The sequence below is a fragment of the Heterodontus francisci genome, unplaced genomic scaffold, assembly GCF_036365525.1.
Source record: "Heterodontus francisci isolate sHetFra1 unplaced genomic scaffold, sHetFra1.hap1 HAP1_SCAFFOLD_278, whole genome shotgun sequence".
Taxonomy (NCBI): domain Eukaryota; kingdom Metazoa; phylum Chordata; class Chondrichthyes; order Heterodontiformes; family Heterodontidae; genus Heterodontus; species Heterodontus francisci.
Window position 1 is genome coordinate 197253 of NW_027141343.1, and position 16856 is coordinate 214108.

The 16856-nt window shown below is 42.8% G+C and overlaps 1 protein-coding gene across 1 annotated transcript; it reads left to right on the forward strand.

The window, feature by feature from the left end:
- The first annotated feature begins 697 nt into the window (after nt 1–697).
- Nucleotides 698–14359, forward strand: LOC137362862 (histone H2B 1/2-like). The gene is made up of 3 exons (XM_068027062.1): nt 698–703; nt 6413–6463; nt 14018–14359. The coding sequence occupies exons 1-3, from the start codon at nt 698–700 to the stop codon at nt 14357–14359; spliced, it is 399 nt and encodes a 132-aa protein (XP_067883163.1).
- Nucleotides 14360–16856: the final 2497 nt, after the last annotated feature.

Sequence of the window (16856 nt, forward strand, 5' to 3'; positions counted from 1 at the left end):
CAAACTGTCCCGGGTGGGGACTGCATTGGCCTGAAGTGAAATACTCAGTTTAGTTTTCAATCAGAGCCCAGTGTCCTTCTCTGAAAAGAGGAAGCCGGATCAAGTCCTCAAACGGCCCTTAACTTGCTCTGTAATAATCCCATCCCAGGCTGTTACACTGCGGAGAGTTGCTGTTAATAAAATGATTAATCAGTGAAGGGATTAAGGTCTAATCCTTACCGTTGAAATCAGCTGTTAATGTGGTCATTCAGGGGCTGTGAAAAACCTGAATAAGAGCAGCTTTAAGCAAAAAAAGTGAAGGCGGGTGATCAGATTATGGGTTCGTGTTCGGTTAATAACAGGAGATACAAACACAGCAGTGGGATTGTTATTATGTTATACATTGTCTGAAAGTGATTTCATCGAGATGTCGGATGCAGCTTTTTCAGAGATTGTTGGTGGCTCTTAAAAGAGCCGTTGTGTTTGGGATGTTATCCAGTCCATTGTGCAGTTTTACTTGGAGCTGGTGTACTTGGTCACCGCCTTTGTCCCTTGCTTGGCCAGCTCCCCGGGCAGCAGCAGGCGCACGGCGGTCTGGATCTCCCGGGAGCTGATGGTGCTGCGCTTGTTGCAATGGGCCAGGCGTGAAGCCTCACCCGCGATGCGCTCGAAAATATCGTTCACAAACGAGTTCATGATGCTCATGGCCTTGGAGGAGATGCCGGTGTCGGGGTGAACCTGCTTCATCACTTTGCAGATGTAGATGGAGTAACTCTCCTTCCTCCGCTTCTTGCCGCCCTTTGTTGACGGTTTATTTAAGGTTTTCTTGGCGCCCTTCTTAGGAGCTGCTTTCTTCTCTTTTTTTTATTTCCAAAATATACTTTATTCATAAAAATCTGTTAAAAATACATTGCCAAACAGTTTCAAACAGCACCAAAAAATACAAACATTGCAAGGGAGATCAGTTTCCTTCAATACAATCATGAGTTGCTTCACAACCCTTCCATTTCACATTTGTCATGCCAATTACATTTTTACATTTACAGCATTTGAAAATGTTCCCGATACAGTTCGAGGGGTTTCCCTGGGGTCCAGCCCCTCAGTGCAGCTTGGTGGGGGGACCTTACCATTTTCAGTTTCGATTTCAGACACAGAAATAAACCAAACCCCTTCCGAGTGCGGATGAAATAGACAATCCCACAGCTCGATGCTAATGAGGGATGGGAGAAAGTAAAGATTGTGATTGGGTGATTGGCAGTGATGTCAGAATAGTTTTGTATCTGCAACCAATCACAAACTCCCTCACTGCATTCAGGAATGACATTTCCCAAAGCCTCTCTCCAGCCCCAGTTTCTATTGAAAAATCCACCGGGAAATGACGCCTGGCTGGAGGGTCTCTTATTCTCAGCAGCTTCTCACATTCCGGCCTCTAAGTTGAGCGCTTTGTTGGGCGGAAATATTTATTCAGGCAGTTTCAACAGCTCAGAGCCGACACTGGGTTAGAAACCAGAAATGGCAATACGGGTCACAAACAAGGAGTTTGTGCTGAACCTTTATAAATCTCACTGGTTATCGGCCTCAGCCGATAGCATTGTGTCTAATTCTAGGTTCCACATTTTAGCAGGGATATCAAGGCCTGAGAGAGAGTGCAGAGGAGATTGACTAGAATGGTTCAAGAGATGCGTGAAAGGATAGCAAAGCTAGGGTCGTTCTTCTTGGTGCAGAGATGTTAATGTAATATTTAATAGTTGTGTTCTACATTCTAATGGGTTGAAGAGGAACTGTTCCCACTGGCAGAAGGGTCTGTAACCAATGGACACAGAATTGTTAAAAGAATCAGGGGAAGATCAGGTGATATTTTAACACGCGTTCTGATGATCAGAAATGTACTGCTTGAAAAGGGAGGTGAAAACAGATTCAATAATAACTTTCCTGAGGGAATTGGATCATTACTTGATGGGGAAATTACAGGGCAATGTGAAAATGACAGGGAGGTGGGCCTGATTGGATAGATCTTTCAAAGAGCAGCACAATTGTTCAAATTAACTCTTTCTGTGTTGCAAAAATTGTGATTATTGCTGTTCAGAAACATCCTGACACATCCTGAAACATCATGTCGCCTTTCAGTTCACCAGTTTTAAACTCCTGGAACTGAGCTGAGTATTTTATTGGCTGTGATTATAGCATCAGAGACCAAAAGACAGCGGCCCAGTCCCAAAGTCCACAGAAAGACTCAATGTATTGCTCCATGTGAGCGATGCTGTTAGAGCAGTGAGCATAGCTGCCTTCCAAACAGCTGGAACAAAAACAGAAAATGCTGGAAATACTCAGCAGGTCAGGCAGCATCTGTGGAGAGAGAACAGAGTTAATGTTTCAGGTCAATGACCTTCCAAGCAGCTGTGCCCTGGTTTGATTCCCAGACATTACAGTTTGGCATTCCTTAAATTCCTCAGATGAGAAACTGAAAGACAGGAACTGAGTTGGGTGCTGTCTCAAAGGAATTTTGTTTCCCAAAGCAAGAAGTGTATAATTTGAATAAACATATTTCCAACGCTGATTTCCTTCAAATTATAGTTAAATTGAACTCTGATTTTACTCCTTTTTATTGATAATTATTATTTGACCTGAATCATACAGTGGACTCAGAATAGAATTACTCAGATTCATTTTCCCACAGCTATTCCCGTTCCTTAGAAGAAACAATCCCTGGATTCTGGAAGCTGTGGATTAGAGGGTAACAAACATATCCACACTATTCAAGAAAGGAACGAGAGAGAAAGCAAGGAACTAGAGGCCAGTTTGCCTGACATCAGCAATGGGGAATATGCTATAATCTATTATTACAGACATGGTAAATGGTGATGTGGAATATCAGAATATGGTTGGGCAGAGTCAACATGGATTTATTAAAAAGAAATTGTCAATGATAAATTATTAGAATTTGTTGATGTTGTAACTGCCAGGGTAGATAAGGGGAACCAGTGGATGTAGTCTGTTTGGATTTTCAAAAAGCATTCAATAAGTTATCAAACAAGAGGTTATTACACCAATGTAGGTCCCATGCAATTTGGGGATAATATATTAGTATAGATTGAGTAGTAGTTAACAGACAAAAAACAGAGAGTAGGAATAACCGAGTCATTTTCGGCAGGAAAGCTGTAAGTAATTGGATACTGCAAGGATTGGTGCTCGGGACTCAGTTATTTCCATTCTGTATCAATGACTTAGATGAGGTGACCGAATGTAATTTTATCCATGTTTGCCAATGATATAAAGTGAGGTGGCAAAGTAAACTGTGAGGAGGATGCAAAAAGGGAGAAAAGTGATTTAGACAGACTAAGTATGTGGGCAAGAATGTCAGAGATGGAATATAATGGGGAGAAGTGTAAAGTTACACACTTTGGCAGGAAAACAGCAATACAGAACATTTTTGAAATTAGTGAGAGACTGGGAAATGTTTACATTCAGAGGGACCCGAGTGTCCTTGTCCAGGAATCACAGAAAGTTAACGTGCAGGTACTCAACCAATTAGGAAAGCAAATGATATGTTTGTCTTTATTGCAAAGAGATTAGAGTATGAGTATTTATTGCAATTATACAGCGTGAGATCACGCTTGGAGTGCTGTGCAGTTTTGGTCCCCTTATCTAAGGAAGGATATACTTTCCTTAGAGGGAGTACAGAGACGTGCCACTCGGCTGCTTCCTAGGATGAGGGGATTGTCCTATGAGAAGAGATTGAATAGACTAGGCCTCTATTCCCCAGAATTCAGAAGAGTGAGAGGTAATCTCACTGGCAGATAAAATGCTCAGTGGCTTGACATGGTAAATGCTGGGAGGATGTTTCCTCTAGCTGGGCAATCTAGAATGAAGGGTTACAGTCTCAGTATAAAGGGCTTGGTCATATTTGACAGAGAAGAGGAGATTTTCTTTTCAGTCAAAGGGTTAAGAATCTTTGGAATTCTCTATCCCAGAGAGCTCTGGATCCTCAATCATTGTGTATATTCAAGAGAGATTGATAGGTTTTTGGATACTAAGGGAATCAAGGGGGCTGTGCCAGTGTGGTAAAATGGAGTTGAGGTAGGAGATCAGCTGTTATCTTATTGAATGGTGGAACTATTTCGATGGGCAGAGTGGCTACTCCTGCTCTTATTTCTTATGTAAACTTTCATTCCCTCCCAGGGATTGTTTTATTCTTCAAAAAGAGAAACAGTGCAGCCGCTAGAAATCTGAATAACAGAAGATTCTGGAAACACTCAGCAGTTCCAGCAGTATCTGTGGAGAGAGGAAGGGAGGAGCAATGTTTCAGGTCTATAGAAGGGTCACAGAACTGGACCATTAACCCGAGCTTCTCTTCTCCACAGTTGTTTCCGGACTGGCTGAGTGTTTTCAGTATTTTAGCTTTTTTTCTTTCTATATGTTATCTCTTTCCCTTTTGACTGTTTGCTGTGAAACTTTCAGCATTGTGCTCAGTTCTTTGTGTCGTTATGTTTTCTTTATTTGAAGTAATGCAAATAGTATCCTGAAAAATCAGACAGAAATACTGCTCAATGTAGTGTAATATATAACAGGGCACATTTACAAATATCAGATCAATGTAGTAAACATTTTTATTAAGAATTGATTACTTTTATTTTCAGTATAAAAATGTGAAGCAATATGAGTTTATGACAAAGTTCATTACCTCACATTACCTGCTTATTAACCCTGACAGACTGTGCCAATTTCTGCTTCTATTTTGCAGTTCTCACTTTCAGCTGGCAAATGTCAGCAATCTGTGATCCAGTGCAGTTTACAGATCAGACAGTCAACACGACATGCAATAATTGTTCAGATTATGTAGGACAGGTGGGATTTAGAAATACTGGGAATGGAGATGAGTTGTTATTACACTGAGTTTTCCCAAAGATTAGATACACCATTGTGGCAAATCAGTCTGTTGTCCTGTACATGAGAATGAGAATCATTCTGTATTTGTGGCTGTCAGTCTCTATTACTGAGTGGGAGTGTGGGATTCATGCTGCATTGGTCAGTCTCTGGTACAAAGTGTCATATTCACTCTGAATGTATAAGGCTCTGGAACTGTTTGTGTGTGTGGAATTCATTCTGTATCTGTCAATCTCTGGTACTATATATGAATGTGGCATATATGTTATAGCTCTCAGTGTCACTGTATGTGTGTGTGGGTTTCATTTGATATCTGTCAGCCTCTGTTTCTGTACACGACTGTCAGATTCATACTGTGCCAAAATGTCCCTGTTGCTGTATGTGACTGTGTGATTCATTCTGTATCTGCCATTCCCTGGTACTATGTGTCAGTATAGACTCATTCTGTATCCCAGTCACATGCACTATATTTAAGAGTGCGATTAATTCTGGACCTTTAAGTCACTGATATTATGTGTAAGTGTTGGATTTCTGTTGGATCTCTCAGTTATTGTTTCTGTTGTGAATTTGGGATGAACATAACATCTGTCAGTCTCTGGTACTGCCTGTGAGTGTGTGTTTTGTTCAATATCTGTCAGTCTCAGGTACTGTCCGCGTGTGTACTTTTTGTTCAATATTTTCAGTTTCTGGTACTGCCTGTGAGTGTGGGTTATGTTCAATGTCTGTCAGTCTCTGGCACTGCCTGTGAGTGTAGGTTATGTTCAGTATCTGTCAGTCTCTGGTACTGCCTGTGAGTGTGGGTTTTGTTCAGTATCTGTCAGTCTCTGGTACTGCCTGTGAGTGTAGGTTATGTTCAATGTCTGTCAGTCTCTGGCACTGCCTGTGAGTGTAGGTTATGTTCAGTATCTGTCAGTCTCTGGTATTGCCTGTGAGTGTGGGTTTTGTTCAGTATCTGTCAGTCTCTGGTACTTCCTGTGAGTGTGGGTTTTGTTCAGTATCTGTCAGTCTCTGGTACTTCCTGTGAGTGTGGGTTTTGTTCAGTATCTGTCAGTCTCTGGTACTGCCTGTGAGTGTAGGTTATGTTCAGTATCTGTCAGTCTCTGGTACTGCCTGTGAGTGTAGGTTATGTTCAGTATCTGTCAGTCTCTGGTACTGCCTGTGAGTGTAGGTTATGTTCAGTATCTGTCAGTCTCTGGTATTGCCTGTGAGTGTGGGTTTTGTTCAGTATCTGTCAGTCTCTGGTACTTTCTGTGAGTGTGGGTTTTGTTCAGCATCTGTCAGTCTCTGGTACTTCCTGTGAGTGTGGGTTTTGTTCAGTATCTGTCAGTCTCTGGTACTGCCTGTGTGTGGGATGCATTCAGTAGCCATTAATCTCTGGGTTAGTTTGTCATTCTGGATTCACTCTACACAGAATTACATAGTATTTACAGCACAGTGACAGGCTTTTCTGCCCAAGTGCTGGCAGTTCCAATGAGGTTACTCCAACCCTACTTCATCTAATCCTATCAGCAAATCTCTCAAATTGTTTCTGCCTCATTTCATCATTTAGCTTGACGTTAAATGTAACAATGTTCAGCAGCTCAAGTGCTGTCAAAGCAGGGTAAAGAAGTTTCCCCTGAGTTATTTATTTAATTTATTATTGACTATTTCATATCGACAGCTTCGGACTCCACCACAAGTGGGAAACATCTCTACCTCTACCCTCACAAAACCCTTCATATTATTCAATGCTTCTATTAGGTGACCACTCAGAGAAAAGAGCCCAGGCTTGTTCAATAGGATGAACTCCTGTGGAACATATAGTTCGGTTTGCATTTATGGAATAAATACTGTATCTCATTCTGAAACTGTACGTGATTTTAGATTGGCATATAATGTGTAGCTCAGGCTGCAATAAATAACTGAGACAATATCTGTCACTCTAACACTATAGTTTTGTGGAGTGCTATGTTATCTGTCATTCAGTCTGTTCTGATAGAATATATAATGTTACCTTTAAATCTGAGGCAATGGGGGGGGTCAGGTACAGGGTCCGGAGGTGCCCAATCGGGGTGGTTGGAGCTTTGAGGGTGGCCCTCCATGGGGAACAGGGTGCCTAATCAGGAGGACTGTGAACTACAGGCCAGTTAGCCTAATATCAGTCCTTGGGAAAATCCAGGAAGTCTGAACAATGCAGAGAAAAGCATTCAAACAAGTCAACATGATTTTCCTGAAGGGAAATCTTGTTTGACAAATTTATGAGAGTTTTTTGAGGATGTAACTAGCAGGGTAAAGGGAAACTAGTCGTATTCCTGGATTTCCAAAAGGCATTCAATAAGGTGCTACATAAAAGGTTAATAGAGAAGATAAGGGACTCATGGAATTGTGGGTAATATATTAGCATGGATAGAGGATTGGTTAATGGACAGGAAGCAAAGAGTGGGTATAAACAGATTGGCAGGCAGTGAATAATGGAGTGTCGCAAGGATAAGTGCTGGGGTCTCAGCTATTTACAATCTAAATTAATGACTTAGATGAAGAGACAGAGAGTAATGTATCTAAGTTTGCTGATGATACAAAGGTAGGTGCAAAGGGAAGCTGTGGGAGGACATAGAGAGGCTGCAAAGAGATATAGACAAGTTCAGTGAGTGGGCAAGAAGATGGTAGATGGAGTATAATGTAGGGAAGTGTGAAGTTCTTCACTTTGGTCATAAGAATAGAAAAGTAGCATATTTGATAAAAGGTGTGAAACTTGTAACTGTTGGTGTTCAAAGAGACTTGAGTGTACTTGTCCAAGGAATACAGAAAGTTAGCATGCAGGTACAACAAGCAATTAGGAAGGCAAATGGCGTGTTGGCCTTTATTGTGCGGGGATTAGAATACAGCAATAAAGAAGTGAGTTACAATTGTACAGGATTTCGGTGAGACCACATCTGGAATGCAGTGTGAAGTTTGAGTCTGCACACTGAAGAAAGGATATATGTGCATTGGAGGCGGTGCAGCAAATGTTCACTAAATTAGTCCCTGGGATGAGGGGATTGTCCTATGATGAGAGGCTGAGTAAAGTGGGCCTATACTCTGGAGTTTAGAAGAATGAGAGGTGATCTCATTGAAACATACATAATTCCGAAGGGGCTGGATAGGGGAGACACTGAGAGATTGTTTCTGCTGGTCAGAGAATCTAAAACATGGGGACACAGTCCCACGATAAGGGGCTGATCATTTAGGACTGAGATGAGGAGAAATTACTTCACTCAAAGGGTTGTGAAACTTTGGAATTTTCAACTCCAGAGGATTGTGGATGCTCCATCATTGAATACATGTAAAGCTGCGATAGACAGATTTTTGATCTCTCAGAGAATCAGGGGATAAGGCGAGCAGGCGGGAAAGTGGAATTGAAGCCTAAGATCATCCATGATGGTTCTGAATGGTGGAGCAGGCTCCACGGGCCACATGATCTACTCCTGCTCCTATTGTGTGTGTTTTTATGTTCTGACTACTTCTGCTGTCGGTGATTGTGGAATTGATGTCTCTGCTCTCTGTGAGTGATACTGCACTTACTGTGTGTGAGGAGCTGGCTGCACTTCCCCTTGTGTCGAGGAATCACTACATTTATTCAGCTTCCTCAAGTATTGCCTGTTGAAAGAAAAAGTATTTATTATAATTCAGGAAGAGATGTGGTGGAAGTTACAAGAGAGACCAAAACAATTTTTCAATGAATAATCATTGTGAACAATCACAAAGGAAACCCAGCAATACAAACAGAGTAAGTGTCTGAATGCACTGCAGTCCTGCAGCCCCCAGCTACTGCATACCAGGGGCTTTGGCCATTTTACAACAATTTAATAACATCCAGAAACAATCCACTGGGCCATGAATGGGACTGACCGACGGAGCAGGGACTTTTACACAGGTCAGATTTCCTGTTCCCGCTCCCATGGTCTAACCGTTCAAATGAAACCAAACAGCCGCTGTTTAAAATGTGTCCTTCACACTTCTCACCTGGTGCCAATAATAGATTCTCTTTGTGTAACTCCACACATCCTGACTGTCCGCTTCTGTTTCCACACTTCACTGTCCAATAACAATAAACTGTGGGAACAGGCTGTATCCCTCTCATTCCGCTGGTGCGGACATGATGGGCCGAATGGACTCATTCTGTGCCGGAAGTTTTCCACGTTTCTGGCTGAAGTGCTGCAGAAATCTGGGCCTGCGCTCCCCTCCCCCAGCACTGCCTGTGAGCGGAAGAAAATGGTTTAAAACAGCCGCGAATGGAGATATCCCGGTCCTGGGGGAAGAGAGAAAACAGCAGCCTCCTTCCAGCAGCACATCGCTTTGGGAGCATGTCCGCAGAAAGACTCAGAGATCAGCATCGAGTCCGGGGCAAGTTCAGGGGCAGGCGGAGTGGATCTGGAACTGGTCTCGGAACATGGAGTGAGTGGAGAGGCCATTCTCCGGTTGTGTGTGGACAAGGGGATGGAGACAGAATGGGAAGAAACGTATTGTAGTGGAGTGAAACACTGACAATATTTGTGTTGCGGTGGTTCTTTTGCGGGTATCCATAATGATTATTATTTGAGAGATTAAATTCATTAAAACTCTATTTCTTTGATCTCACCTGTATTTTAGTTACAAACATACTTTTGTTCAAACAGGCAAATGATTGAATGAACCAGAATAAATGGGCTATTTCCTCCACCCAAGTTACAAGGAAGAGTGTCACCAGCTCCTTCTCACACACAATACGTACATTATAACTCACAAAGCGCAGAGACACAGACAGGTCATCAGTTCCACAGTCTCAGACAGCAGAAATAGTTCCAGAGACACATTTTCAATCCATCAATCAAATAGAGCAGGAAAGACAGACGTTGTTTCTATGTCATCCCAACTCATTACCACTGACAGGTAGATGCATAAATCCCAGTCCAACATCTCACCCACAATCAAATTATCAGTGTGTCAATCCCACAATAGTGCAACCTCAGCTACAAATTAAACACACAGAGAACTGACACGTTGTTCCTGTTTCAAAGTTACAGAATTAATCTCAATAATGTACTCTGAGATTCAAGTTAAATACCAGCCCAATATTTACACAGGTTATGAGTTTATTATCAGTATTAATTCCCATCATGTTTCCAGACATATACATTAGACTCAAGTCCATAATCAGATTGAGAGATTCTGAAATATCGTATAACCTGAGATCCAAACTCAGATGCCAGTTTAAAACTCATCCGGATTGTGAAACTAAAAGATACATTATAAATTTGATCAGTATAGTCTGAGCTCTAAATTACATAGCAGTCCTGAAACCTCGTACAGTGGCAGATGGAAGATACTGTACAATTCCAGACTGAGCTCATTTTACATGCAAGTCCAAGATACTCACTCAGACTGAATGGCACTGATCAAATTGATTAGTACAGCCTGAGTTACACTTGCACACCAATCCTGTATCAGATTGTAGGATACATTATCTTTCACTATTGTGTTCACAGTGACAGATATTTAATACTAAGCAAAATTTCAAATATATTGTCTGCTTAAAACCAACCACATCAGTGGCCTGTTGCTGTGCTGACATTTTATGGAGAATAAATCCAGACTTGCCATCAGTCCCAGGGACGGAAGATTATATAATGAATCCCACACTCACACAGAGTACCAGATACTGACAGATAGAGAGTGATGCTGAAACACATGCTCAGTGCCAGATGCTGAAAGATAGATGTTGATTACTGCACTCACTCACAGTAGTTCAGCCTGAGTCATCTAAAGCAACCTAACACACAAAAAATAGCAGTGAGAGAGTAAGAAAGAGTCCAAAACTCACATCGAGTACCAGACACTGATAGATACAAACTGAATACTACACACACATGGATATAGGATTGGCTAACTCACAGGAAACAGAGAGTGGGGACAAATGGGGCATATTCAGATTGGAAAACTGTAACTAATGGAATGTCACAGGGACCAGTGCTGGTGCCTCAACTATTTATGATCTATATTAATAATTGCATGAAGGGACCGAGTGTACTGTTGCCAAATTTATGGATGGTACAAAGATAGGTGGGAAAGAAAGTTGTGAGGAGAACATAAAGTGTCTGCAAAGAGATATAGATAGGTTAAGTCAGTGGGCAAAAGTTTGGCAGATGGAGTATAATATAGGAAAATGTGAGATTGTCTACTTTGGCAGGAAGAATAGAAAAACAGAATATTACTTACATAGAGACAGACTGCAGAATGCTGCTGTACTGAGGGATCTGGGTGCCAGGTACATGAATTACAGAAAAGTTAGCATGAAGGTACAGCAAGTAATTAGGAATGCAAATGGAATGTTGGAATTTTTAGCAAGGGGAATGGAGTATAAAAGTAGGGAAGTTTTGCTGTAACTGTGCAGGGCATTAGTGGCATCCCAACTAAAGTACTCCATACAGTTTTGGTCATCTTACTTAAGGAGGGATATACTTGTATTGGAATCAGTTCAAAGAATGTTCACTAGGCTGATTCCTGGGATGAAGGGTTGACTTGTGAGAAAAAGTTGAGCAGATTGGGCCTCTACTCACTGGAGTTTAGAAGATTGAGAGGTGATCTTATTGAAACCTATAAGATTCTCAGTGGGCTGGACAGGTAGATGCTGGGAAGATGTTTCTCCTTGTGGGGGAATGTAGAATTATGGGCCACAGTTTCAAGATAAGTGGTCTCCCATTCAAGAAAGAGATGAGGAGGAATTTCTTCTGTCAGAGGGTTGCTCATCTTTGGAATTCTGTTCTCCAGAGGACTGTGGAGGCTGGGTCATTGAATATATTCAAGGCTGTGACAGACAGATGTTTTGATGTACAAGGGAGTCATTGGTCAATGGGCACAGGCAGGAAAGTGGAATTAAGGCCTCAATCAGAACAGGCATGATCTTATTGAATGGCAGAGCAGGATTTATGGGCCACATGGCCTTCTGGAAGCGATCCTGAGTGTCATTGTCGATATCTGCCCTTGGTGACAGGAGGTTCCCAAGGTATGAGCAGTGATCCACATTGTCCAGTGATTCGCCGTGGATCTTAATAGTCGGGGACAGTGTCGGGGAGCAGGCTGGCAGAGGACCTTAGCTTTCCGGATGTTTTGCTTCAAGCCAATTCTTTCATACGCCTCCATGAATGCATCGATGAGGGTTTGAAGCTTGGCCACTGAGTGTGCGCATATGCAAGCATTGTCAGCATACTGCAGCTCGATGACAGATGTTGGAGTGGCCTTGCTTCAGGACTGCAGGCAATGTAGTTTCAATAGTTTCCCACTCGTCCTGTAGAGTAGATCTGCTTACACGAACTAAAGAACAGCTGATGGGCTGAAAGAGTGCAGGAAATACAGCAACTTGCTGACAGTCACGACATGTGTGGATTCTTCAGCACCGTCAAGACCATTTATGGCCCAAATTACCAAGGACCTACCCTACTGAGAGTAAAGAATGGAGTGACACTGATCAAGGTCAGAGAGGCAGTCAGCACTCGTTGGAAGTAGCACTTTGAAGATCTTCTCAATCGCAACTCAGTCCTTGATGCAAGTGCCACATTCCACAGCATGTTACCCACCATGACGTCAGCACAATCCCAGCCCAAGAGAAATTGAAAAGGCAATCTAACAGGTAAAAAAAAAATGAAGGCCACCGGCATAGATGGAATTCCTTCTGAAAATCTAAAATACGACAGAGAAGAACACTTAACACAAATACATGGTCTCATTTCCCTCAGCTGGAAGGACAAGAGCATGCCAGGGATCTCTGAGATGCTGTCATTGTGATCATCACCAAAAATGGTGACAAGACCGACTGTGGTAATGACAGAGGGGTATTCCAGCTGTTCACTACAGGGAAGGTCATCACAAGAGTCCTTCTCAACTGTCTCTTCCCCGTGGCTGAAGATCTCCTACTGGAATCACAATGTGGATTCTGTCCATCAAGAGACACAGCGGACATGATCTTCACAGCAAGACAACTCCAAGAAAATGTAGGGAGCAGCAGCAACCTTTCTACCTGGTCTTCTCTGACCTGACAAAGGCCTTCGACTCTACCAACCAGGAGGGATTATGGAACGTCTTCCTCAAATTTGGCTGCCGGAAAAATTCGTCACCAACCTCCAACGACTGCATGATGACATGCAAGCTGTAATCCTTCCCAACGGACCTACCACTGACCCAATCCCAATGCAAACTGGGGTCAACTAAGTCTGTGTCATCGCACCAACGCTCTTTTCCATCTTCCTCGCCGCAACACTCCGCCTCAACTCCTCACACTCAAACACAGCAACAGAGACTGACAGATACAGAATGGATGTCATACTCAAACACAGTACCAGAATCTGACAGATACAGTGGTGCAGTGGTTAGCACTGCAGCCTCACAGCTCCAGGGACCCGGGTTCGATTCTGGGTACTGCCTGTGCGGAGTTTGCAAGTTCTCCCTGTGACCGCGTGGGTTTTCGCTGGGTGCTCCGGTTTCCTCCCACCGCCAAAGACTTGCAGGTTGATAAGTAAATTGGTCATTGTAAATTGCTCCTAGTGTAGATTGGGATTACTGCAGGGCTAGTATAAATGGGTGATTGTTGGTCGGCACAGACTCGGTGGCCCGAAGGGCCTGTTTCAGTGCTATATTCTCGAAATAAATAAATACGGAATAAATCCACACAGCACCAGAGACTGAGAACTGCTGAATGACAGAACACACTCAAACACAGGAGCAGAGAATAAAAGAAATGGAATTAATTGCACACTCACATGCAATAGCAACGGCACAGAATCATCAATAAGCGTCCTCTCAACAACATGCAGAACATTTCCAGAGAGCTTGACACAGGGAGCGGCTCTTTCAATGTAAACTGCAGCTGGAGAGAGTCTTTGTGAAACAGACTTCCTGATTGCAGTACGAATGTTTGTGATTGGCTGCAAAGTTTGAATGTGATTGGATGGTGAAGGACACCAATTATAGTATGACAATATAAAATCATTGTGACATCACTCCCAATCACCCAATCACAATCCTAACTTTCCCCCATCCCTCATTAGCATAGAGCTGTGGGATTGTCTATTTAATCCGCACTCGGAAGGGGTTTGGTTTATTTCTGTGTCTGAAATTGAAACTGAAGATGGTTGAGGAGAAGAAGAAAGCAGCTGCTAAGAAGGGCGCCAAGAAAACTGTGAGTAAACCGTCAGCAAAGGGCGGTAAGAGGCGGAGAAAGTCGAGGAAGGAGAGTTACTCCATCTACATCTACAAAGTGATGAAGCAGGTTCACCCCGACTCCGGCATCTCCTCCAAAGCCATGAGCATCATGAACTCGTTTGTGAACGATATTTTCGGGCGCATCGCGGGTGAGGCTTCCCGCCTGGCCCATTACAACAAGCGCAGAACCATCAGCTCCCGGGAGATCCAGACCGCCTTGCGCCTGCTGCTGCCCGGGGAGCTGGCCAAACACGCCGTGTCGGAAGGGACAAACGCGGTGACCAAGTACACCAGCTCCAAGTAAAACTACACAATGGACTGAAAAACATCCCAAACACAACGGCTCTTTTAAGAGCCACCCACAATCTCTCTGAAAAAGCTACATCATCTCTCTGGTTTTGATTTGTTTTGTTTTTTTTATACGAAGATTCTGGAACTTTCTAATTGCCTTTCTGATCTTTTTTAACCCCATGGATTCTGGGTGATTCAGTTTCACTGTCTGTGAGATCTTTGTGTCTCTACTTAATAATGCGGCGTAAATTAATTACTGATCACTGAGCCCATGTGCGCTTTGATCTCGGACTATTCTCCGTCGTTTTTGTAACAGTCTGTAAGCGGCAGCAGAAAGTCTCTCACAGCATTCTGGAAGCGGACACATTTCAGGTCAATCTTTGTGAAGATACCGCATCACTGATTCTAGATTGAACCTATTTGTGGGAGACAAAAGCGGAGAGAAGATTTTTACTGTCAGGAGTTGAAATGAGAGACTGAGGTTTCCTACAACAGCGGGGTTTCTAGTAAATGTACTTATTATTGAGGCCGAGCTTGAACAAGGGAAACAAGTGACTGAGAACTGATCTGTCAGCTTATTGACGAAATAGTACAATAGCGAAAATGAACGCGCACATGGGGTCAGTGATCAGTAATTAATTTACACGGCATTATTAAGTAGAGACACAAAGATCTCAACAGTGAAAGTGAATCACCCAGAATCCATGGGGTTAAAACAGAGATCACAAAGGCAATTGGAAAGTTCCAGACTCTTCATGAAAAAAACAAATTGATACCATAGAGATGATGTACCTGTCACTCACTGAAACTTTGTGAAAGTGTGCAATACATTCTGTATCTGTCGGCCTCTGGTAGTGTGTGTGATTGTGGGATGAATTAATTAGCAGTCAGTGGTGCTCGATGTGAATGTGGAAATCATTCTGTAACTCAGTCTGATATTGTTCTGTGAGGGTGGGAATCACATGTATCTTTCAATCCCTTGTGCTGTGTGTGAGCATGGGATTCATTCTGTACCTGTCAGTCATACTGTACGTATCTGTGGGATTTATTCTGTACCTTTCAGTCTCTGGTATTTTGTACGAAAGTGGGATTAATTCTAGATCCACTGCCACACACTGGTTGAGTGTGTGTGTGTGTGTAAGAAGATAAAAAGATACAAAATAGGAGCAGGAGATGGCCATTTGGCCCATCGAGCCTGCTCTGCCATTCAATAAGATCGGGGTTGTTCTGATTGTGGCCTTAACTCCACTTTCCTACGTGTGCCCATGACCATTGACTCCCTTGTAGATCAAAAATCTGTCTATCACAGCCTTGAATATATTCAATGACCCAGCCTCCACAGTCCTCTGGAGAACAGAATTCCAAAGATGAACAACCCTCTGAGCGAAGAAATTCCTCCTCATCTCCTTCTTGAATGGGAGGGCACTTATCTTGAAACTGTGGCCCCTAATTCTACATTCCCCCACAAGGAGAAACATCCTCTCAGCATCTACCTGTCCAGCCCACTGAGAATCTTATAGGCTTCAATAAGATCACCTCTCAATCTTCTAAACTCCAGTGAGTATAGGCCCAACCTGCTCAACTTTTTCTCATAAGACAATCCAACTTCCCAAGTATCAGCTCAGTGAACCTTCTCTGAACTGGTTCCAATGCAAGTATTGCCCTCCTTAAGTAAGGAGACCACAACTGTGTGGAGTACTTTAGTTGGGATGTCACTAATGCCCTGTACAGTTACAGCAAATCTTCCCAACTTTTAAACTCCATTCCCCTCTCTAAAAATGCCAACATTCCAGTTGCCTTCCTAATTACTTGCTATAGCTGCATGCTAACTTTTTTGTAATTCATGTACCTGGACACACAGATTCCTTGGTACAGCAGCATTCTGCAGTCTCTCTCTATGTAAGTAATATTCTGTTTTTCTATTCTTCCTGCCAAAGTAGACAATCTTACATTTTCCCATATTATACTCCATCTGCCAAACTTTTTCCCACTGATTTAACCTAGCTATATCTCTTTGCAGACACTTTGTGTCCTTCTCACAACTTGCTTTCCTCCCTATCGTTGTACCATGCATAAATTTGGATTTACACTCGGTCCCTTCATGCAAGTTATTAATAAAGACCATAAAGATTGAGGCACCAGCACTGTTCTCTGTGGCACTCCATTAGTTACAGTTTGCCAATTTGAAAATTCCCCAATTATCCCCACTCTGTTTCTTGTGAGTTAGCCAATACTGTATCCATGTGCATGCAGTTTTCAGATTGTGTCTGTCAGTGTCTGTTACTCTGATTTTTGGACTCTTTCTCAATCTCTCAGTGCTACTATTTGTGTGTTAGGTTGCTTTAGATGACTCAGGCTGAGGTACTGTCAGTGAGTGCAGTAATCAACCTATACCTTTCAGCATCTGGCACCTAGCATGGGTTTCAAAATCACTCTCTAACTGTCAGTGTCTGGAACTCTGTGAGAGTGTGAGATTCATTACATAACCTTCCGTCACTGGGACTGGTGCA

What these genes read in the sequence shown, in the direction of transcription:
- LOC137362862 (XM_068027062.1), top strand. An exon ending in TCAAGTGCTGTCAAAGCAGG is followed by an intron (nt 6,464 to 14,017) that starts GTAAAGAAGTTT and finishes GCTGCTAAGAAG; the next exon opens with GGCGCCAAGAAAACTGTGAG.